The sequence below is a fragment of the Mastigoproctus giganteus genome, chromosome 5, assembly GCF_048544385.1.
Source record: "Mastigoproctus giganteus isolate SK-2022 chromosome 5, ASM4854438v1, whole genome shotgun sequence".
Taxonomy (NCBI): Eukaryota; Metazoa; Arthropoda; class Arachnida; order Uropygi; family Thelyphonidae; genus Mastigoproctus; species Mastigoproctus giganteus.
The window spans coordinates 162,913,600-162,938,238 of NC_143579.1; the positions used below are offsets into that span (position 1 = coordinate 162,913,600).

General features: G+C 39.8%; 1 protein-coding gene across 1 annotated transcript in view; it reads right to left on the reverse strand.

Annotated features, from left to right (window-relative positions):
• The window catches only part of CycJ (Cyclin J), a 159,711-nt gene extending 136,407 nt beyond the window's left edge, over positions 1–23,304 (reverse strand). The window contains exons 1-2 of the mRNA XM_090374257.1: positions 23,212–23,304; positions 2,859–3,151 (exon numbers count right to left, since the gene is read on the reverse strand). Of these exons, the coding sequence (XP_090230383.1) occupies positions 2,859–3,135 (277 nt within the window). The 5' untranslated portion in view covers positions 3,136–3,151; positions 23,212–23,304. The remainder of the gene's footprint in view (positions 1–2,858; positions 3,152–23,211) is intronic.
• Between the last annotated feature and the right edge of the window lie 1,335 nt (positions 23,305–24,639).

Sequence of the window (24,639 nt, forward strand, 5' to 3'; positions counted from 1 at the left end):
GTGATGCTCATTGAAATCTCCAAAAAGGCAGAAAGGTTTTGGCAATTGTGCTATAAGATCTTCTAGTTCTTTAAGCATGAAAAGTCTGTTTGGTGGGAGGTATATTGAAACAAGAGTTAGTGTTATTCCAAGCGCAATACGCACAGCAACAGCTTCTAAGTCAGTCTGTAGAGAGATATGTCAAACTGGGATTTTAGAGTTAACTAGTATTGCTACTCCTCCATGTGTGGATTTTGCAGTACATGGATTTTGCAGTACCTGTCTTTTCTGTACATTGTAAAGTTTCTAATTGAGAGAGTTACCTGTGGTGTTAAATTTGTTTCTTGCAGACAGACACTCACTGGATTGTACTTATTAATCAGGTCATATATATCATCAATATTGGCTCGTATGCCTCTGCAATTCCATTGAAGTATGTGCTGCATTACTTGCTTTTAGGAGTTGTGTTTTGATCTGTCTGTTTTTTTGAAGCAGTTTGTTTATAACGATCTGATTTATTTCTGTCTTTTTTGGGGAAAACCGGTCTCTCTGTCTCCATGTGTTCTTCTCCATGAAGTTCTAATATAGTTTCTTCTTGGTCAGTTTTGTTGTCAACATCCATATGTATAGGGAATTGTTTCTTGGTCTGAGCATGATCGGTAGGTACTGTTTTTTCTGCTTTTTTTGTAGTTTCAGGCACGTTAGGAGGAACTGAAATTGGTGTATTAATTGCTTGTTCCAGTTGCTTGTGTTTGCCAGGTTGTGGCTTAGCATTAAGCACGGACCTGGCCCAATCTGCAAAAGAAATGTTTGGAGGGACTGCAATGTCAGTTTGAGTAGCAATAGAATGATTGTGTTGGGTTACTTGTGCATACGTGCGTTTTGGCATAAACTGCATGATGTGCTTTTTGGCTTCCTGATACGTTACTTTGTTTTCTGTTTTGTATTTCTTTCCCCACTTTCCACATTTCACAATTTTTTGAATATGCCGGATGGTTACCTTTGCAATTGGGACAGGTGTAGGAGGTTACGGTACAATCAGCTTGAGTGTGTTCTGTTGAACCACAGTTTGGGCAAATCATAGTGCCACGGCAAGCTACCTGGGAGTGTCCATATTTCTGGCATTTGTAACACCTGATGGGATTTGGTATATATGGACGTATACGACAATTCAGATACCCTGCTTTAACCATTGTTGGTAAGTTTGGGGTGCTAAAGGTCAGTATTATGTTCCTTGTTGGCTTTAATTCTCCATCTTTCCGGATTAATATTCTTTTTGCATGTATTACTTTTTGATCTGTCAATTCTTGTACAATTTCATCCTCTGAGATGTTAATCAGATCCCACTCTGCTATAACTCCTTTTGATGTATTCAGAGTGGCATGAGGCGTTATTTTCACGGGAATTCCACCAAAAGTAGTCAGTTTCAATAAAAATTCTGAGTGTTTTGGTTTCATTGTCTCTACCAGCAGATCTCCAGACTGTAATCGCTTTACCATCTTCGGTGATCCTGCAGCATTTTCCAAGCATTTCTGGATTAGAAATGGGTATAATTTGCTAACAGGAGAATCTGATACAGAATGAATAAGGAGAAAGGCTGGGTGATCTTGTTGACATAGATCTGTTTTTGTCTTTTATTTTGATAAGTGTCATGATCGGGTTGGTCTTGATCAGTAGGTGATCTCAACTGATCAAGTGAGGGAAAGGTTTCTTTGTCCATTTTATACTCCTTTTGGCCCTGAGGGTTGGCTTTCCCACTCAGGTTACCAGCCCCGCCACGGGGAGGCAGGAGTAATGCCACAAGTGGCCAAGTGGTTGTTAGGTTAGTTGGGTTAGTAACTCTAATAAAATTAAAAGGAAAGTTGTCTTTTCTTTCCTGACTTAACTTACAACTTGTAAGATGAAGTCTACAGTGCTTTTTTTATGAACTTAAGTGAAACTAACGTGGAACTTAAAAGAAGAGTGATTCCTTCAAAGGAGAACGCTTTAAATCGCTTTATAGAGCTCAGAGAATCGCTTGGCCACGGAAAACGCTTGGCATCCGGGGCCACTGTTCCATAGATGTTCTCTGTATGCTATGTCTATAATCAGGATATGGGACTAGGTCATTTATTGAGGATATGATGGAAGGATGCTTTGCAGCATTACCTGCACATAGATTTCCTGGAATACCACTGTGGCCAGGGATCCACGAAAAGATAAGTTTTCTGATGATCATGAAGAAGCATCAGCTTCTTCATGTTCAGCTTCTGTTACCAGTTCAGCTTCTGTTACGTTCATCAGATCCCACTCTGCAATTACTCGCTTGGAGGTATTTAGGGTTGCATGTGGGGGTGACCTGTATGGAACACATTGTATAGTGAATGGTACTTTACTATGGAGAATCCATCGTAACATGATTTGATTGTATAGTGAACCAATTGTAAAGCGGGGATCCATTGTATAACTATTTACGTGAAACTTCGGATAATTGGTGCAGCCGCATAATCGGGCCAAAATGCACTGGGCCCAATGTGTCCCAAATAACTGGAACAGACTATTTTTTAAAATTTTTTGTCACATATTCCTACCACTTTTCTTCCATTTCCACTTTTATCTTTGTTATTTATTTGTTACTTTGTTCATTTTCTGGTGTGTGTTTTTTTTTTTATATACTGGTACTATATGTTACGTGTTGTTGGATATTGTTTAATGCAGTCACTTATATTCATGGTTATCTTATTCTTTCTTTTTCCCCTAACATTATTTTTACAGTTATATATATATATATATATATATATATATATATATATATATGAGAGAGAGAGAGAGAGAGAGAGATCAGTATCTGTTATAAAAGAGATTACATCATTATGAAAATACAAACTTAAAAGAATTACCTGCAATTAATATACACACAAGGGCAAAAAGATGCAAATGCTTTTGGGAAATGCTATGATTATCCATGAAGTAGTCAAGCAAGTAGATGGCAACATGCTGAACAACTGTACACAGGTTTCTATTTTCACAAACTTTAAGCATCCACTCCACTAGATGCCTACGATAATGAAGTTGTGGTGAGCGGAAATGAATTACAGGTTGCTTCTGGCACAAAGAATAGAGATAACTGTGGATATCTGCAGCATATTCTGTAACCCACCACTCTTCAGAATGCATTTTCTGTATTCAACCACTAAAAGAAATTAGTTCTGTTAGCATGCGTTAATTTCATTTCACATACACAATTCTAATTACATTTAGTTTTTATTGTGTTCATTTAAGCATTTATAATTACAGACATAATATGCTGTTTTTGTCTTATAAATACCTGTTACTTATGGAGAAGATATATCAAATAATGTGGTATTAACCAATTACCATGGAAGGCAAAAAGCTCACAGTATATGCTGTGGGGTGAACAGGTCATGAAGATTTTAGAAGTGGTAAATGTCAATATTTTCTCTTTTGAAAGACTGGGCAGTCTACAATTCAATGATGAACTAGAAGTTACGTTTTGCAAATTTTGCACCATGGAGATCCTTTTTTTTGTAAAAAGATAGTTCAATAGACAGGTCCAATGCAGATTCAGGTAAGAACAATTTGTTCTTTATTTGATTATAAAGAACTCTGCATATGGAATGTTTAAGAGTAGTAAACACCACAGAGAAGCCTGATATATCTACATCAATATCATTGATATATATATATATATATATATATATATATATTGAAAACAACAATGGGCACAGCACTGAACCCAGGGGAAACTTAACTAATAACATTAATTCATGAAGAGCAGTGCCAATTGATAACTTCTGTCTTCTTCCACTTAACAATCACTTTATGGCAGTTGTTGTTATATTTGGGTTTTTTGGCACAAGGTCCTCTTCGGCCATATTATGCCTGTTCAATATTTACTTATTACAAATTTCACATGTTATTGTGATCACAGACTATTATAAAGATTTATCTGTTTCAAATAAGTAAACAGGTGCTCAAAATTTGCTTCACAGCCAAGAATGTGATAAGGTTAACAGTTCCTGCAAGTGGGATAGAGAGATAAAGCTTGATTTTCTGGTAGTTGAAAGTTGGGGCATTCCAGGAATAATTCCAGGATTTATTTTTTGCTCTTTGCTTTGGTGCATTCTTCATTCCACCAGTAATTATAATGCTTTCGGCCCAAGGGATTTGATAGTGGTATTGTGTTGTTGTTGTTGTTGTTCTGGAGGCTTAATGGCACATAAGCTGCTAAGGCTATAATGTGCCTATTCACTTATTATATTAAAACATGAGTTTTCCCTAAATCAAAAGAAAATCTGAAATCAGAAATAATTGAAAAGCCCAGTTTGCCTGAGAAAGTCAAAAAATTCAGAAATATTTGCCTTATCACCAATGAGATTTTCAAGAGTTATTGGTTTATGGAGATTAACCAGTGAGATCAAGGATGAAGTTCTGGCTTGTTTATAATAGGGGCAGCCAATGAGAATATGTCTAACAGTCAAATTGTTAGAACAATGTGTACATTGTGGTGGATCATCTCCTGTGAGTAAATGAAGGTGGGTCAGATGGGTATGACCTATTCTTGCCCTTGAAAGGACTACTTCTTCTCGTCTTGATGTACGGACACTGGAGCGCCAAAATTTCGGCTCTTGTTTAAACTGAAAGAGTTTATTATTAGTCTGAGAGTGCCAGAGTGCTGTCCATTGTGATATGCAAGCAGCATGAACAGTTAGTGCATAATCTGATGCTGGAACAGGGATATTGGTTAAATCAAAAGTAGTTGGATTTTTTGCAGCTTTATCGGCCAGTTCATTGCCTAAAATACCAGAATGGGATGGAATCCAGCAAAAAGTGACCAGTTGGTTGCGTTCTTTAATTTGCAGTAATAAGCTTCTGATTTCATTAAGAATAGGGTGGACTTCATCTGAGGAATTACATAACGACATGATTGAGCTGAGGGAATCAGTGTAAATAACTGATTTGAAGGAACTGTCTGAACAGAGATTTTCTAAAGCTAATTTGATTGCATATAATTCAGCAGAAAATATACTAAATTCTGATGGAAGGGAAACTGATACAGTTGTATTCGGAAACACTGCAGCTGCTCCAACATTTGAATTAGATTTAGAGCCATCTGTATAGATTGGGGAGAAGTCAGTATATCTTTGAGTGTGAACTGCATGAATTTGTTTGACATTTGATGCTTGCAAAGTATTCTTTCTCCATTGACAGAGGTAAGAGTCACAGGTTGGAAGAGGAGGAGGAGTCCATGGTGGCTGAGTACATGTGGCTACTTGTTGTACGGAATGGACGGAAATATTCCAAACTTGCTCCAATTCAAGAAGGCGAAGACCAGCTGGCTTTACTATGCTAGGTTTGTTTCTGTATAAGATTTCAAATGGTGGGTTGAAAAGGTATGACTGAACGGGATGAGAGGCACAACTTTGTATCTTTACAGCATATTTGAGTAACAGTGTTTTCCTGCGTAAAGCTAGTGGGGGCTCATGAGCATCAATGTAGAGACTATGTGCTGGCGACGTTCTGAATGCACCAATTGCAATTCTCAAAGCACTGTGCTGAATTGGATCAAGCCAGCGTAATACACTCTTTCTGGCAGAATCATAGACAGGAGCACCATAATCGAGACGGGATCTGATTAATGCCCTGTATAAACAAAGAAGCGAGGTACGATCTGCACCCCATGTTTGGGCAGATAAAGCTCTGAGTATGTTTAACTTTTTTAGACATGACGTCCGTACATTTTTAATATGGTCTAGGAAATTTAACTTGTTGTCAAGGATTAATCCAAGAAACCTGATGTTGCTGGTGACTGGGACAACGATGTTAGAAATTTGAAGTTCAGGATCTGGATGGAGTTTGCGTTGTCTACAGAAGTGGATGGCAACTGTTTTTTGCTGCGAGAGCCGATAGCCGTTGAGGCTTGCCCATTGTTGAATTTTATTAAGTGATATCTGAAGCTGTCTTTCAACAGACCTCATATTTTGAGAATGACAGGAGATGGAAAGGTCATCTGCATAAAGGTAAGTCTCAACTGTATTTGGAAGCTGCTTAGTGATAGAATCTATTCTCAGAGCAAAAAGAGTGGCACTCAGTACTGATCCCTGTGGAACACCTTCCTCCTGGATGAAAGTTGTGGAAAGGGCATGTTGGTATCGAACTTGAAATGATCTAGTATGTAAGAAGTTCTCAATAAATATAGGAAGGTTGCCTCGTAGTCCTAGAAGGTAAAGATCACTAAGTATACCATACCGCCAAGTGGTATCAAAAGCCTTCTCTATGTCTATTGAAACCATTACTAGATGTTCATGTTTGACAAAAGCATTACGGATGGCAAATTCAGCCTTGACCATAAGGTCTAGGCATGACCTGTTTTGACGAAAGCCATATTGACTATGGCTCATTAGCTGTTCCGACACTATGATCCAGACGAGTCTTCTGTGGATAATTTTCTCAAGAATTTTGCTGAGGCAGCTTGAGAGAGATATGGGTCTATAGCTATTCGGGTTGGATGGATCTTTTCCAGGTTTCAGGAATGCCAAAACTGTACAGTGATGCCAAGAAGCTGGAAAAACATTTTCTAAAAATATGCGATTGTAAAGGACCAGGAGGCAGCGCAAAGCTTTGTCATCAAGATGTTGTAGCATGACATAATAAATCCCATCTGGCCCGGCAGCACCATTGCGGGCAGTTTTAATGACATGTAAAAGTTCAGAATATTGCAGAGGTTTGTTATATGGGAGAAGACGGGCAGTTTGAAAATGAATAGCATGCTTTTCTTCAGTGTTTTTAATTCTTTGGAATGAGGTAGGATAGGCTGTTGCTGCTGAAATTTCGGCAAAAGTATTTCCCAAAGCATTAGCTATATCTACTGGATTAGAGAGATCTTTCCCATTCCAAGAGAGGATTGGAGAAGGTATGGTAGGAAACTTACCAGACAGCTGTCTAATTTTTTTCCATATTATTTTGGAATCAGTATTTCTGTGAAAACTAGAGGCAAAACGGATCCAGGATTCTTTCTTTGCTTGCTTTTGTATGAAGCGTGCTTTTGCCCTTAACTTCTTATAGTTAATAAGATTGACTGTGCTCGGACATTGCCGAAACAAATTCCAAGCTTTATTTTTTGCTCTCTTTGCTGTGGTGCATTTGTCATTCCACCAGTAATTATGATGCTTTCGGCCCGGGGGATTTGATAGTGGTATTGTATTTTTAGCCACATTTAGAAGATGCGACGTGATGTAATCTGTGGCATCATCAATATGTTGGAGGCGGATTTTTTCCTCATCAAGGTCAATTGACGATTGAAATTTTGCCCAGTCTGCTCGGACAAATTTCCACTTTCTGCACGGTTGAATTGAAGGAGTCTTTGCTATCAGAAAGTTGCATACTATTGGAAAGTGGTCACTGCCCATGGGATCATTTATTACATTCCACTCTATGGTTGGGACTAGTACTGGTGAACAAATTGTGAGGTCTATTGCTGATGTGTGTCCTGCTGGGAGCTGTACGTGTGTCGGTGCACCAGTATTGAGTATACTGAAATTTAGTGCCTCTAAAAAGCTTTCAATTAGTCGGCCACGTCTATCCAATTTGGGAGAACCCCATAATGGGTGGTGCCCGTTAAAGTCCCCTAATATACAGAGAGGTGGAGGTATCTGTATAAACAGGTCTTCAAGATCTCTTAAAGAGTAAGAACGGTTTGGTGGTAGGTAGATTGAGATAAGTGTTATTGCACTATGGAGAGTTATGCGAACAGCAACAGCTTCTATTTCAGTTTGGATTGGGATATGTCTAGTTGGGATCTTCGAGTTTACTAGGATTGCTACCCCACCATGGGCAGCATTAGCGGTATTTCGATCTCTTCGATAAAGGCAATAGTTCTTTATCGAAGGAGAAATTTGTGAGGTCAGGTAAGTTTCCTGTAGACAGAAGGCAGCTGGAGAATATCGGTTAATTAAGTATTGAATATCGTCGGTGTTGCAACGAAAACCTCTGCAATTCCATTGTAAGATACTGTGGTTCATTTAGGTTTAGTTGAGGATGATTCATCAGACTGTTTTTTGTTTGAGCACTTTTTCCGGTCTTTTTTTGGGAAGCTGGGGCGCCCAGTATCCATAGTGTCATTTGCATGAAGTTCTAGTATGGGTTCCTCAAGATCTGAGTGTACATCTACTTCCATACTATTGGTGGATGATTCAGGTTTCTTGTTGTCTTTGGTAGTTTTTAATTTTTCTTTATCATGCGAGACTGTCCGAGTATCAGTTGGGATGCTGATTGGAGTGTTGGTCGATTCACTGGTTTTAGTTTGATGTGTGTCTTTTCCTGAATTAGATAGTGTATTTTTAACCCAATTAGCCATAGATGTGCTAGGGGGTATTGATACATCTGTTTGTACTGCTGTTGAAATAAAGCTTCGAGTGTGAGACGCATATGAACGACTGGGCATGGTCAACATAACCTGTCTGCGTGCCTCAGGGTATGTGACTTTGTGTTCAATTTTATACTTTTGAATTTTCTTCCCTGTTTTCCACATTTCACAGGATTTTGAAAATGCTGGGTGACTTTCTTTGCAGTTAGGGCAAATGGGACTTGATGCTGAACAGTCTGCTTGTGTATGTTCCTTGGAACCACAAATAGGACAAATAGCTTCTCCTCTGCATGCTTGTTGGGAATGTCCATATTTTTGGCATTTAAAACAACGAATCGGGTTAGGAATATAAGCCCGAATTCGGCAGTTTAAATAGCCAGCTTTTACTGAGGATGGCAAATCTGGGGTACTGAAGGTTAAAATGATTGACCTAGTTGGGACGAGATTTCCATCTTTTTTGGTCATTATGCGTTTGGCGTTGGTTACTTTTTGATTACTCAGTTCTTTAACTAATTCCTCTTCTGATATTGTAAGTAGGTCCCATTCGGTTATAACGCCTTTCGAGGAATTTAAGGTGTTGTGTGGAGTAATAGATACTGGCAGGCCACCGAATGTAGTTGTTTTGAGCAGCCACTCGGAATGTTTGGAGTTGGCTGTTTCAATTAATAGGTCTCCAGATTGCAGTCGTTTAACCATTTTTGGTGTTCCAGCAATCGATTCCAGAAATCTTTGGATGACGAATGGTGATAATTTGCCTACAGGTTGGTTGGAGAGAGAGTGTATGACCAGAAAGTTTGGCATTTCATTGCACTGAACTTCTCTTCGGAGCCTTTTTGCTTGGTTCACGTCTTCATCATTAGGTTTGTCTAGCCTTGAGTTCGAAGGCTCTAGAGGTGGATATTCATTTTTATCCATCGTTGCTCCTTTTAGCCCTGGGGGATAACTTTTCCCCCAGATTACCGGCCCCGCCACGGGGAGGCAGGAGCAGTGCCGCTCGGAGGCCAAGCGGTTGAAGTGTTAGTTGGTTAATAGAACAAGAAATATAGGAAAAAGAAAGGTGTGTTTCCTTTCTGTGTTCTAACTTGTGGTTTTCAAGTATAGAACTAGTTATAAAAGAAAGGCTTTTGGTAGAAACGTAGGAACTTAAAAGGAAATAACTTCAATCACTTTAGAAGAGCGCTCTATATATCACCAGAATATCGCTTGGCCTCGAAATACGCTTGGCACCCGGGGCCGTGGTATTGTGTCTTTAGCCACATTTAGAAGATGCAACGTGATGGTTTGGTTTGTTTGGATTTTTTGGCGCATTAGCAACTAAGGCTATAATGCGCCAAGACTAGGTAATATTTCAAAAATTTAAATTTAAACTCTCTGTGACCTAATTAGTAAGGCCACCGTGTCCAGATATATAATAACAAAGATGTAAGAAATAAATCAATAAAGACGTAACAATAACATAAATTAAATAATAAAAAACTTTAATTGATTTAAAATAGCTAAAAACAGCAGACACGTTGTCATTGTCGGATAAAATCTGACTGAGTGTATAAGGCTCAGTCAGACGATTAAAAGTGGTAAAACGGTTGCTGCTAAAATCTGGACAGTCAATTAAAAGGTGTCTGATCGTTAAAATTGTGCCACAGGACACACACACAGGAGGGTCATCAGCCCTCAGCAAAAACGAATGAGTTAAATGACTGTGTCCTATGCGGGCCCGGGCGAGAACAACTTCCTCCTTACGATTCCTGCGCAGACTAGACTGCCACGGTTCAATTACAGGCTTTATATGATATAATTTATTCGCAGTCTGTCTATCCCACGAGTCCTGCCATTGGGAGTGTATGTTTTGGTGTATTATTTGCCTGTAGTCTGTATAGGGGACTGACAGGCAGCGGTTATTATTGGGAATTGCTGATTTGGCTGCGGCGTCAGCCAAATCATTTCCCTTACTCCCAATGTGGCTGGGAATCCAGCAGAAGCAGATATCATATTCACATTCACGGAGGAAGTGAATCTTCTGCTGAATACTAGACAGAACTGGATGAGGATTATATCTCACAGATATTAAAGCCTGTAACATGCTGAGAGAGTCGGAATATATAATGAATCGTTGGTATTGGCATTCACTAATGTGATCCAAGGCTAACTCTATAGCATGCAGCTCTGCAGTAAATATGCTGCATTCAGAGGGAATCTGCTCCGATGTAGAGCTGTCTGTAAAGACAGCAGCAGATCCCACATATGATTCAGACTTCGAACCGTCTGTGTAGACTGGCGCGAAGTCGGAATATTCAGTTCAGTGTGCTGAATGAAGCTGCAGGTAGACAGATGATGGAGTGTCCGACTTTCCCCAATTTCTAAGAGATGTCACATGCCGGGACATGAGCATGCCAGGGTGGAAAGGGTTGCTTTGGTGTTTGGGCAACCTTGTCTACCTTGATATTAAGTTCTTTGAGTAGCTCTTGGAGACGAATACCAAAAGGATGATTGGCAGTCTTACGGGTATCTTATAAATTTTCCCATCGTGGCTCAAAAACGAATGGCCACGTAGAATGGTCTGGCAGGGATTTCAGTTTTAAAGCGTACTTTAAAGACAACTGCTTACGTCGAAGCGATAACGGTGGTTCGTTTGCTTCGACGTATAAGCTCTGGACAGGAGATGTGCGATATGCTCCAGTAGCAATCGTAGGGCCTGATGATGGACGGGGTCCAACCATCGCAGGACGCTGTCTCTGGCTGAGGAATATACCTGGGACCCATAATCTAGTTTGGATCGCACAAGTGCATGGTAAAGCCGAAGAAGGGTACATCGGTCTGCTCCCCAAGATGTAGAGGAGAGCGAGCGGAGAATATTAAGCTCACGTGTGCACTTTGTGCGGAGTTGACGAATATGATCCAAAAAGGTCAGTTTTTTTTTCAAATATGAGTCCCAAGAATTTTATGTTCTCTGCTACGGGAATGGCATATTGTCCGAGCCTTAATTCTGGTTCAGGACGAAGATTACGCTTACGAAAAGTGTATGCAAACGGTCTTGTCGGGCGAGAACCTGAAGCCATTAGCAAGTGCCCAGGAATTCAGATTATCAATGGCTTTCTGCAGTTGTCTTTCAATAACCCTCATGTTGCATGACTGACAAAAAATGCTAAAGTCATCGACATAGAGGGCACTGTTTACAGTTGGAGGAAGTTGTTCTGTGATTGAATTTATTTTGATGGCGAAAAGCGTGATACTTAATACTGATCCTTGTGGTACTCCCTCCTCTTGGCTGAAGGAAGGAGAGAGTGAGGATCCCACATGAACTTGGAAAGATCGATTGGCTAAAAAGTTTTTAATAAAAATTGGGAGTTGCCCCCTGAGACCAAGGCTATGCAGATCTTTTAAGATGCCAAATTTCTAAGTTGTGTCATACGCTTTCTCCATATCAAAGAACACCGACACCAAGTGTTCGCGTTTTAGGAAAGCATCCCGGATGGATGCTTGCAATTTAATAAGATGGTCCAAAGTGGACCGGTTCCTTCGGAAGCCGCACTGGATGTTGGAGAGAAGGTCATTTGATTCTAGATACCATATTAAACGAGAACTAACCATTCTCTCCAGGATTTTGCACAGACAGCTAGTCAGAGCAATAGGACGATAATTGGTGGTGACTTTTGGATCCTTTCCTGGCTTAGGAAAGGCAAGAACGATTGCCTTTCGCCAGGAGTCCGGAAACTGCCCTTCAATAAAGATTCTGTTATACAGAAGGAGCAGACAATCCATAGATTTTGGTGAAAGATGTTTAATCATTTCATAATGGATGCCATATGGTCCAACAGCACTTGCTTTGGAAAGAGTGAGGGCTCTTTTCAGTTCCTCTATAGTGAACGCCCCGTTGTAGGGATAGAGGCCCTTGGACTTAAAATTAAGTGCTTGTTTTTCCAGTTTATGTTTCAGGACCATGAACTCTGGGGAGTACGAGGATGTTGCGGAGATGTTAGAGAATGTTTCCCCAAGAGCATTGGCTATTGCAGTTGGTATGGTATGGTTGTTTATTGGCGCATTAGCTGCTATGGCTATAGTGCGCCTATTCCTAGGAGTATTATAAAATAATCTAGTTTAAATTAGTTTCAGTTTTGAAGCCTATTATATAAGATGATACACTCCAATTTGTTTTAAAAAGCAGAAAAGTTCATTAACACTTGCGACCTCTCCAACGACATGATATAATGTCAATGGTTCTCGACGATTAGCCAGATTTTGAAATATTGCAGCTCAATGTTGTTGATACTGTGGACAGTCAATCAGAATGTGTTTGACTGTTAGATGTTCTAAGAAGTGTGGACACTGAGGAGGATCATCGCCCATTGGTAGATGAAGGTGAGTCAGATGGGTGTGTCCTATTCTCATTCGTGTGAGTACCACTTCTTCCCGCCGCACTGTTTGATTGCTGGAGTGCCAGAACTTTGGGTATTGTTTCAGCTGGAAAAGTTTGTTATTCCTTTGGTTATGCCATAATTCTGTCCACTGTGCAGTGCATGCTGCTTGAATTAAGATATTATAATCGGGCGCTGGAATAGGGACAGAAGTTAGGTCTGAACTTGGACTTTTGGCAGATATATCTGCTACTTCATTCCCTTTTATGCCTAAATGTGCTGGAATCCAGCAAAACTTCACTAGTTGTTGACGGTTATAAATCTGCAATAACAAACTCCTGATTTTCATTAAAATATGGTGATTCTTTTGTGATGTATTCTGCATTGCTTTAATTGAACTCAGAGAGTCAGTATAAACTATATATTTCGCAGATGGATGTAGAGTCATATTTTCTAGAGCTAACTGTATTGCATACAGTTCTGCTGAAAAGTTGCTATACCCAGGTGGAAGAGAAGCTGATATGATAGCAGAGGGAAACACTGCTGCTGCTCCAACTGTTGACAGAGATTTAGAACCATCCGTATATATCGGCAAGAAGTCAGCATAGGTTTGAATATGGCTAGCATGGAGTTGTTGCATAGTCACAGCCGGTAAGACAATTCTTTCCCCATTGAAGAAAATAGGTATCACAGGTCAGTTGAGGAAAGGTAGTCCATGGTGGATGAGGGTAATTCTTTATCTGTTGCCTATTGTGGAGAGGAACATTCCAGTTCTGTGATATTTCAAGGAGCCGTAGGCAAGCTGGTTGGATTTTACTTGGTTTATTTCTGTAGAGATTAACCAGTGGTTGATTAAAAAGGTATGGCTGAATAGGATGCGAATAGCAAGTTTGTATTTTGGCTGCATATTTAAGTAATAACATTTTTCTACGAAGATGCAAAGGGGGCTCATGAGCTTCAATGTATAGGCTCCGAGTTGGAGATGTCCTGTATGCACCAATTGCAATCCGCAGTGCATTATGTTGAATAGGATCCAGCCAGCGTAGCACACTCCTTCAGGCAGAATCATAAACTGGAGCACCATAATCTAAACAGGATCTAATTAGTGCTCTATATAGGAGCAGCAAAGTTGTACGATCTGCTCCCCAAGAGAGGGCAGATAAAGCTCTTAGCATGTTGATCTTTTTAAGACAGGCAGTACGTATTAATTTAACATGCTCAAAGAAATTGAGCTTACTGTCCAGGATTAGTCCCAAGAATTTCATATTGCTGGCAATCGGAATGGTGGAATTTGAAATCCGAAGTTCAGGATCTGCATGCAATTTGCGTTGACAGCAAAAGTGGATCGCAACTGTTTTCTGTTGGGAAAGACGATATCCATTGAGCTCAGCCCACTTTTGAACTTTATTGAGGGACATCTGCAATTGCCTTTCGATAGATCACATGTTCTGAGAATGGCAAGAAATAGCGAGATCATCAGCGTACAGGTAAGCCTCTACAGTATTTGGGAGTACTTTTGTAATGGAATCAATTCTAAGGGCAAACAATGTTGCACTCAAAACTGATCCTTGCGGTACTCCTTCTTCCTGCGAGAATGTAGCAGAAAGGGAATTTTGATATCTCACCTGGAAAGATTGGCTCTTGAGGAAGTTCCTAATAAATATAGGTAGGTTGCCTCGTAGACCAAGATTATATAGGTCACTGAGAATGCCATACCGCCAGGTAGTATCAAATGCCTTCTCTATATCAATGGAGACCATGACAAGGTGTTCGTTTTTCACAAAGGCATTGCGAATTTCAGATTCCGCCTTGATCATCAGATCTAGGGATGACCTGTTTTTGCGAAAGCCATGTTGACAATTACTCAGTAGATGTTGAGTTTCAATGATCCAAGTGAGTCGACTATGGATCATTTTTTCCAGAATTTTACCAAGGCAACTTGACAGAGATATTGGTCTGTAACTATTAGAATTGGAGGGATCTTTTCCAGGTTTCAAAAACGCCAAAACTGTGGCATGGTGCCAAGAGGTTGGATAAATATTTTCCAGGAAGATCCGGTTAAAAAAGATTAGAAGCAGTTGTAAGTTTTTGTCATCGAGATGCTGCAGCATGACATAATATATGCCATCTGGCCCAGGGGCACTGTTTCGTGTTGTTCTGATGGCCTGTAAAAGTTCACAATATTGCAGAGGCTGATTATAGGGAAGTGATAGTGAGGTTCGAAAGTTGATATGTCTCTGTTTGGTGGCGGTCTTAATTTTCTGGAATTTTGGAGTGTAATTTGATGCAGCCGATATTTGAGTAAAGGTTTTGCCCAAGGCATTGGCTATATCTAGAGGAGCAGAGAGTTCTTGCCCATTGCAGGAGAGAATTGGGGAAGGAACAGTTGGAAACTTACCAGAAAGCTGCCTAATTTTTTTCCATATTAGTCTGGAGTCAGCGTTTCTATTGATAGTTGATGCAAACCTAGTCCAAGAATCTTTCTTGGCCTGCATTTGAATGTAACGTGCCTTTGCCCTTAGTTTCTTGTATCTAATTAGATTAGCTGTGGTTGGAGATCGACGGAATAAATTAAATGCTTTATTTTTTTCCTTCCTTGCTTTTGTGCACTCTTCGTTCCACCAGTAATTGAAATGCCGTCGGGACAGGGGATTTGATAATGGAGTTGAGTACTTAGCTGCAACTAAAAGACGGTATGTAATATAATCAGTAACTTCATCTATGGGCTGTAATTGAATAGTTTTTTTGTCAAGAGTGATTGCTGATTGAAATTTGGCCCAATTGGCTTTAGAGAATTTCCATTTCCTGCAGGGTTCATCTATTGGTGGTTGCGTAGTCAACAGATTACAAACAATTGGAAAATGGTCACTGTCCATGGTATCATCCAGAGTGGACCATTGCATAGCTGAAAATAGTATCGGGGAGCAAATCGATAGGTCAATGGCAGATGTCTGTCCATTAGGTAACTGTATATGGGTGTGCGAGCCACTGTTAAGAAGAGTGAGGTTTTCTTTTTCCAGTAAAGTTTCAATCAATCTGCCGCGTCTGTCTAATTTAGATGAACCCCATAAAGGGTGGTGGCCGTTGAAATCCCCTAGCAGGCAGATAGGGGAGGTTAGCTGCAATAAAAGTTCTTTAAGATCATTATAAGAGTAAGCATGGTTTGGTGGGAGATAAACTGAGACTAGAGTTAATGCAGTTTGAGTAATCAGACGCACAGCGACAGCTTCAATTTGGGTTTGGAGAGTAATTTGCTTAGCTGCTGGAATCCTTGTACTAATTAAAATAGCTACACCACCTCGAGCAGAATCGGATGTATTCCGATCTCGTCTATAGACCGAGTAGTTTTTGATGGAAATGGAAATTTGAGGAGTTAAATAGGTTTCTTGCAGGCAGAAACCAACTGGAGAGTAGCGATTAATTAAATAACGGATGTCGTCAATGTTTCCACGAAAGCCTCTGCAATTCAATTGCAAGATGTTAGACATTATTTGAATTTAGAGGAAGAAGCTGTACCTGACGTGGCTGTCTTATGGCGTTCTGGCTTTGGTTTGTCTCTTTTCGGAAAGGAAGGGCGACCAGTGTCCATCTCTTCTTCAGCAAATATTTCCAGAATTGGATCTTCCTGTTTGGATGGATACTCTGCCTCCATCGATTTGTCCTGGATAATCTTTTTCGAAGTCGAACTATCATTATTTGTAGTGGCATTCACTGGCGGAGATTGAGATTTTGCTGGTATTGTGAGAGGCGTATTATTTGCTTGGTCTGAGTGCTTAACGGCACTGGACTGTTGCTGAGAGAGGACAGCCCGATCCCAGTCAGAGATGGAAGTGTTTGAAGGAATGGTAACATCGGTTTGTGTGGCAATGGTTTGATTTTTTTTGTAATATTGGCATAGGTACGGTTAGGTATACTCGGTGCAATTAATTTTCTAGCCTCCTGATAGCTAACTCTGTTTTCAACTTTATATTTCACAATTTTTTTCTCTGTTTTCCACCTCTCACATGTCTTAGAGTAGGCCGGATGGTTGCCTTTGCAGTTGGGACAGATCATTTCTTTCACCGAACAATCACTTTGAATGTGATCGGAAGAACCACAGTTAGGACAAACTGGGTTGCTTCTGCATGTTGTTTGAGAGTGGTCATACTTCTGGCATTTATAACATCTCAACGGATTGGGTATGAAAGGACGAGTGCGGCAAAATAGATATCCAGCTTTTACTGATGAGGGTAGGCTTGGACTGTTGAATGTAAGAATGATATTTCTGGTAGGTGTGAGAATATTGTCTTTTTTTATCATAATTCTTTTTACAGCAATTACATTTTGCTCCTGAAGCTCTTCTTTAATTTCTTCCTCTGTCACATTCATCAGGTCCCAACTAGATATAACACCCTTTGATGTATTTAGGGTTGCATGTGGGGTTACTTTCACTGGAATACCAGCGAAAGTTGTCTTTTTTAGTAATTTTTCAGAGTGTCTGCCATTTATAGTTTCAATAAGTAAGTCCTCTGATTGCAGTCTCTTAACCGTCTTGGGAGTCCCTGCAATACTTTCCAGGTGTTTTTGGATTAAAAAAGGGGATAGCTTACTGACAGGCTGGTCAGATAGTGAGTGCATAATTAAGAATGCAGGTAAGTCTGTAGCCGAGGGATTGGTTTTCAACCTCTTTGCTTGCGACGAATCATGGTCATTTTCCGTGTTTGGCCGACAGCTCGACGGCTCTAAAGTTGGAAACACACTTTGTTCCATGTTGGCTCCTCTTAGCCCCTGGCAGATGAACTTTTCTACCAAGGTTACCGGCCCTGCCACGGAGAGGCAGGAGCAGTGCCTGGTGTGACCAAGCGAAAAGTAGTAAGTGGTTAGTAGTAAACTAGAAGAAATAAAGAAAGGTGCCTTTCCTTATTTGCTCAGTACAAGTGTTTTTGTAACAAGAGCTGTTTTTAAATGAATAGATTTATTAACGTCAAGAACGCAAAATAACTATAAATCACTTTTGAGAAATCGCAGTAATAGCACAGAGAAATCGCTCAGTCACAATCGCTTGGCACCCGGGGCCTATTGTAGTTGGATCTGCAATAGTGCATCCATTATAATCTAGGATTGAAGAAGGGTGGGATGTATATTTCCCCTTCATTTTCTGGATTTTATCCCAGACTACCTTAGAGTTGGTAGACTGGTTAATAAATGATGTAAAACGGATCCACGATTCCTTTTGACTCTGACGACGGATGTAGCGTGCTTTGGCTCATGCACGTTTGAAGGCTATAAGGTTGTTCGTGGTAGGATATCGGCGAAATATCCCCCACGCTTTGTTTTGAGCCTTTTTTGCTCTTGTGCATTGTGAATTCCACCAAGGTTTGGGAAATGGAGGAAACCGGGCAGATGTTTTTGGGACAGCATTAGCAGCAACTTGGACGATGATTTCTGTGATGTACTTTACTGCGTCATTGATCGGCTCCCAACTGACTGTACTGAGGTCGAAATTTGGCTGATGTTGGAAGGCATTCCAGTCACCGTGATCAAACTTACACCGTTGTAACCTAAAAGGAAGACACGGTCTCCCACTGTGTAACAAGGTTATTAGCATTAGCATTAGTAGAGGCATTTGATGCAAGAAAGCAAGCTTATGCAGCATCAGCCAAAAAAAAAAAAAAACCCACTTCCACTTCACCCCTCTGTTCGTTCAAAATACCTGTCCAGCTGAGCCTTAAACTTATTTAGGCTATCAACCTCCACGACAAGGGATGGAAGTCTGTTCCACCTAGCAACCACCCGCTGGCTAAAGGCAAATTTCCGCACGTCTATCCTACATCTGTCTTTCCTCAATTGGAATTTATGCCCTCTCAGGTGATTATTCTGAGCTAGAGGAAGAATCCCATCAGCATTGAGCATGCTCAAACCATTCAAGGCTTTGTACACCTCTATCAGATCACCTCCCTGGTGCCTAGTCTCCAGACACTGTAATTTGCAAAACTTAAGCCTTTCTTCGTAAGAGCACCCCTTTGTTCCATTCACTAATCTTGTTGGTCTTCTCTGTACTCGTTCCAGCAGCTCTACATCCTTCTTGAAATGAGGCCTCCAGACCTATACAGTACTCTAGGTGTGGCCTGACCATTGCCTTATACAAGGGAATAATCACCTCCTTATCCCTGCTGGAAAAATTCCTGCATATCATTGACAATACTCCATGAGCTACTCTTCCAGCCCGTCTGCACTGCTCAGAGAACTTCATATCTGCCTGCACAACCACCCCCAAGTCCCTTTCATTCTCTACCACTGTCAGTGTAGTACCACAGAGTTGATACATTGCTCTGGGGTTGCTGTTTCCCATGTGTAGTACTTTACATTTGTCAATGTTAAACTTCATTTGCCACCTCTCAGCCCATCTGCTCAACCTTTCCAGATCCTGTTGCAGCAGCATAGTGTCAGTAGTGTCCTTGACAACCCTGCCAACCTTTGTATCGTCTGCAAACTTGGACATTAAGCTTGATATACCATCATCAATATCATTTATAAATACAGAAAACAATAATGGACCCAACACTGAGCCCTGAGGGACTCCACTAATAACATTAGTCCACAATGAGCAGTGTCCATTGATTACCACTCTGTCTTCTCCCCCTCAACCACCCCTTTATCCATAGCAGCAATTTGCCTCCAATGTCACACTGCTCCAATTTGTGTAGCAGTCTTCCATGTGCAACAGTATCAAAAGCCTTTCTAAGATCCAAGTATATAATATCAAAGCTATTCCCTGCATCCAGTTCTTTTGTAACTGCATCATCGTATCCAATCAAACTGGTCAGGCAAGACTTCCCTTAACAAAACCATGCTGTGTCCGAGCTATAACTGAAGTCTTGTCTAAATGATCCTGCAGTGCTTCTTTAACCAGTGCCTCCATTAGTTTTCCTGGAACAGAAGTTAAGCTCACAGGTCTATAATTACTTGTGTCAGCCTTTGATCCTCCTTTGTGAATTGGGGTCACATTTGCACATTTCCAGTCTATGGGTACCTCCCGAGTCCAAGGAAGCTCTCATAATTATGGCTAAGGGTTTGCTTACTTCCTTTGCTGCCTCCTTTAATATAACTGGATAGATCCCATCCACCCCGGGTGCCTTTCTTGTGTTTATCTTCAACAATTTCTCCTCCACTTTACTCCCAGTTATTTCAAGATTCTGTAGCTTACTGCTAGAGTTGAATACACCTCTGGCATTCCCCTCGCTGAATAACTCCTCATGTGTGAATGTCGATGCAAAATATTCATTTAGTTTGTTAGCTACCTGAGCAGGATCATCAACAGTTGACCCATCAATATCAAGTGGACCAATCTGATTCATCCCCTTCCTTCTAGAGTTTACATAAGTAAAGAACTCTTTGCTGTTTTTCTTTGCATCCCTTGCCAAGGATTTCTCGTAATCTGCCTTCGCCTGCCTTATCTCCTTTGTAACTTGGTTGCATATCAACTTGTATCTATCATAGGCTTCTCTGTCATGTGTTAATTTGTAAGTATCCCATGCATGTTTCTTCTCTGCCATATGCCTCATTAGTTCATCTGACATCCATTTTGGCCTAAACCTTGAACAATATTTCTTAGTTGGTATGTAAAGCCTAGTAGCTTCCAAGATAAGTTCTTTGAATGCTTCCCATTTTGAATTTGCTGTTGGTAACATCATCAGTTGGTCCCACTGTATAGAATTTAAATACTGTCTCAGTCCATCGTAGTCGCCTTTACGGAAGCAATAACCCTTCCCTTTACCCCTAATGGTAGTTACCTCTTTGAGTAAATCCCACTTCAGCACACTGTGATCACTTCCACCTAGTGGTTCATTTATCTGCAGATTCTTAATGCATGAAGAATCACTGTTGATAATCAAATCAAGAGTATTAATCCCTCTAGTTGCCTCCCGAACATGCTGATGTAGAAAACAATCATCCAATAAATCCACAAAAGCCCTGCTAGTGTGTGAGTGACCAGCCCACAAATTCCAGTCAATATCTGGGAAATTAAAATCTCCCATTATAAGACTCTCTGATTTACTGGCCCACTATTTCCCTGTACAGTTTCTTATTATACTCATCAGAGTCATTAGGCCTATAGCACACTCCTACTCTCAATTTTGATCTCCCAATGCCCATGTCACACCAAACTGACTCAACACTGCACTGTCCAGCGATGTTGACTGGCTTCACTTCCTTGGTTTTTATTAACTTCTACAATGACAGATGGAAGTTTGTTACAGCAATCAACCACCTGCTGGCTAAAGGCAAACTTCTGCACATCTAGCTTATAACCATCTTTCCTCAATTTGAATTTATGCCCTCTCAGGCAATTCTTCTGAGCAAGAGGAAGAATCCCATCAGCATTGAGCATGCTCAAACCATTCAAGGGTTTATACACCTCAATCAGATCACCTCGCAGGTGCCTAGTCTCCAGACACTGTAATTTGCAAAACTTAAGCCTTTTTTTGTCAGAACAACCCTTTGTTCCATTCACTAATCTTATTGCCCTTCTCTGTACTCGTTCCAAAAGCTCTACATCCTTAAAATGAGGCCTCCAGACCTGTATAGAGTACTCAAGGTGTGGCCTGACCATTGCCTTATACAAGGGGATAATCATCTCCTTATCCCTGCTAGAAAAATTCTTGTATATCATTGACAAGACACCATGAGCTACTCTTGCAGACCATCTGCACTGCTCAGAAAACTTCAGATCTGTCTGCACAATTACCCCCAGGTCCTTTTCAATCTCTACCACTGTCAGTGTAGTACCACAGAGTTGATACATTACTCTGGGGTTACTGCTTCCTATATGTAGTACTTAACATTTTTCAATGTTAAACTTCATTTGCCACCTCTAAGCCCATCTGCTCAACTTCTCAAGATCCTGTTGCAGCAGCGTACTGTCATTAACAACCCTGCAAACCTTTGTATTGTCTGCAAACTGGGACATTGAGCCTGATGTACCATCATCAATATCATTTATAAATACAGAAAATAACAATGGACCCAACACTAAATCCTGAGGGACTACACTGATAACATTAGTCCATAAAGGGCAGTGTCCATTGATTACCACTCTGTCTTTTCCCATACAACCATCACTTTATCCATAGCAGCAATTTGCCTCCAATGCCACACTGCTCTAATTTGTGCAGCAGTATCAAAGGCTTTTCTAAGATCCAAATATAAGATATCAAAGTTATTCTTTGCATCCAGTTCCTTTGTGATTACATCATAGTATCGAATCAAACTGGTCAGACAAGACTTCCCCTTAACAAACCCATGCTATGTCCGAGCTATAACTGAAGTCTTGTCTAAATAATCCTGCAATGCTTCTTTAACCAGTACCTCCATTAATTTTCCTGGAACAGAAGTTAAACTAACAGGTCTGTAATTACCTGTGTCTCCCTTTGATCCTCCTTTGTGGATTGGGGTCACATTTGCACATCTCCAGTCCATGGGTACCTCCCCTGAATCCAGGGAAGCTCTCATAATTATGCCTAAGGGTTTGCTTACTTCCTTTGCCACCTCCTTTAATATAACTGGATAGATTCCATCCACCCCAGGTGCCTTTCTTATGTTTATCTTCAAGAATTTCTCTTCCACTTTCCTCTCAGTTATTACAAAATCATCTAGCTCACTGCCAGAGTTTAGTTCACCTCTGGCATTCCCCTCCCTGAATTGTTATCTGTAACAATACAGTCTAAGGGTAATTTCGTATGAAAAGGACATACATAAGTTCCCATTACAATAAAAGATTGGGGGTTAACACCATTTTCCATTAAAGAAACGATTATAACAGGAACCGTTTAGGATGGGATAATGATCAACAAAATCGGACAAAATGTGAGGTTCACATAAGCATTTTAAAAACACTCAATGCACGTCACTATCCTTCCATAAATTTTGGAAATTTTAGTTTAAATTAAAAATTAATTTTCAAATTATTTCATTTGTGTTTATGTTTTTTTTTTTTATGATCATGTTACCATTACACAATAAATCCAAACTGCGAGCAAATCGCTCGCTTCTCTATTGTCAGCCAAATCATTCTAAACATCCATTAATGTTGGCGCTGTCCCAAATCGGAAAAAAAACACATTTTCAAGCTCAAATATTCTTGCCAAAGCACCTGCCTATGTGTACCTATATAGCTATTTATTCATAATTTATAAAGTAGCTTTATATATATATATCGTATAATTCAAAATTCAATTTAATAACACTGTAATCACAAAAACCAATTTCGGCCTTTTGCAGTTTTTGACTGTTTAACACGTTGTACACTGTATTTTAACAAAAACAGTGTACTTTCATGAAAATGAAAAGCAAATTCATAGTGATATTTCTTATGTAACGTGAAACCATGATAAAAGACTTCGTCTAACATCACTGGGTAATAAAAAAAAAAAAAAAAGCACTACGTGAAAACACATACACCAGATTGTATCAAATACAAACTAGAATTGGGACAAAAGTGATTTCTCTTCTGTGGTATTTCAAAAAGATACATACCTATAAGTGATTCTTTTTTAATATTGGAAAACACGTCATTATAAAGATAAACATCGCCTTTTATCCACAACACGAAAAAAAAGGAACACCCCCAAACCGCATACAAAACAGATGGTAACGTTAGAGGTTGTTATTAAATAGTCTTTTCCCCCTACTGGTAAAAAAGCGATTTATTCTGATCGTCGATTTTATGTGAGACAAAAGATACTTATCGATAAATAACGAAATCATTTTGTATCTGCATTATACATCATTATGCATATTCTCAATATCCTACAGCGAGTTTTGAGCAGCAGCACACTAGGAAACTAGGATATCGCCAATTTCAGTAGCATTAAAACAAAATAGTAAAATATTACTGCACATCGGTTGGCTTTTGCATCAGTTATGATCATGGCAAAATTCCAAACTAAGTTTGCTACAAAATTCTTCCAAAATGTTTGATTACTCAGTTGATCGGGTGTTCTTTACCTGTGGCATTTCATTGTGTTTTACAGTATCACGTGCATTCGAACATATGACGTTCATACTAGCCAAGAAGCTCTCGATGTCCAGAAATGCCCAATCACTCCCAGATGTTGAAGCCTCTAGCCATAACAGAAGTATGAAATAAAATAAGGTATAAAAAAAGTCAGACAAATGAATATATATTTTTATTTCACAAAAGCTATTTTAGCCTTTTTCTGTAGAAATACTCTACAGAAAATAATTTTTTCTGTAGAAATTATTGAGGGAAATCTATTTAATTTAGAAACTTTATAAACTACTTCTCAAGCTGAAAAGGAGCCTTTATTTAAGGTCCCTTTTCAGCTTGAGCAACATACGTCACTGGCGATTACAACTAATACTGCCAATGTAAATATATATACTACACACAGTATATATATGTACATACAGTGTGCTCCATAAGTAAGGAAACATCTGCGACCAAATAACAACACTATTTTAAATATATATTTATTTAATGCTAGCACAATAGAAAGGGCATACATAAACTTTAAAAAAATAATAAGTAAACATCCGTTCAATATGTCTGCCATTTTGGCCTTTACAAAATTGTAGTCTTTTTGGTACAGAGCAACACACAGCAAGGCACAATTCTTCAGAAACATTCTCGAATTCTCTGATTATTGACTGCTGAAGATTCATCAAAGAACTGGGCTTATTACTAAATACTTTATCGTTTAAAAATCCCCACAAAAAGTAATCACAGGGAGTTAAATCCAAGAAGCGCGAGGGCACCATTCAATGGGACCTCACATTCGATCCGTTGTTGTTGTTGTTGTTCTTGGGTTTAAAGACACAAGGGCTACTGAGGCCAAATTGTGTCTATTCATTGTTTAATTGCATGACCCTATCCTTATAGTTGTTAAATTATATACTTTTGTATAGGCCAATACATTTTAAGTATATTAAAAGTTCTTCAAT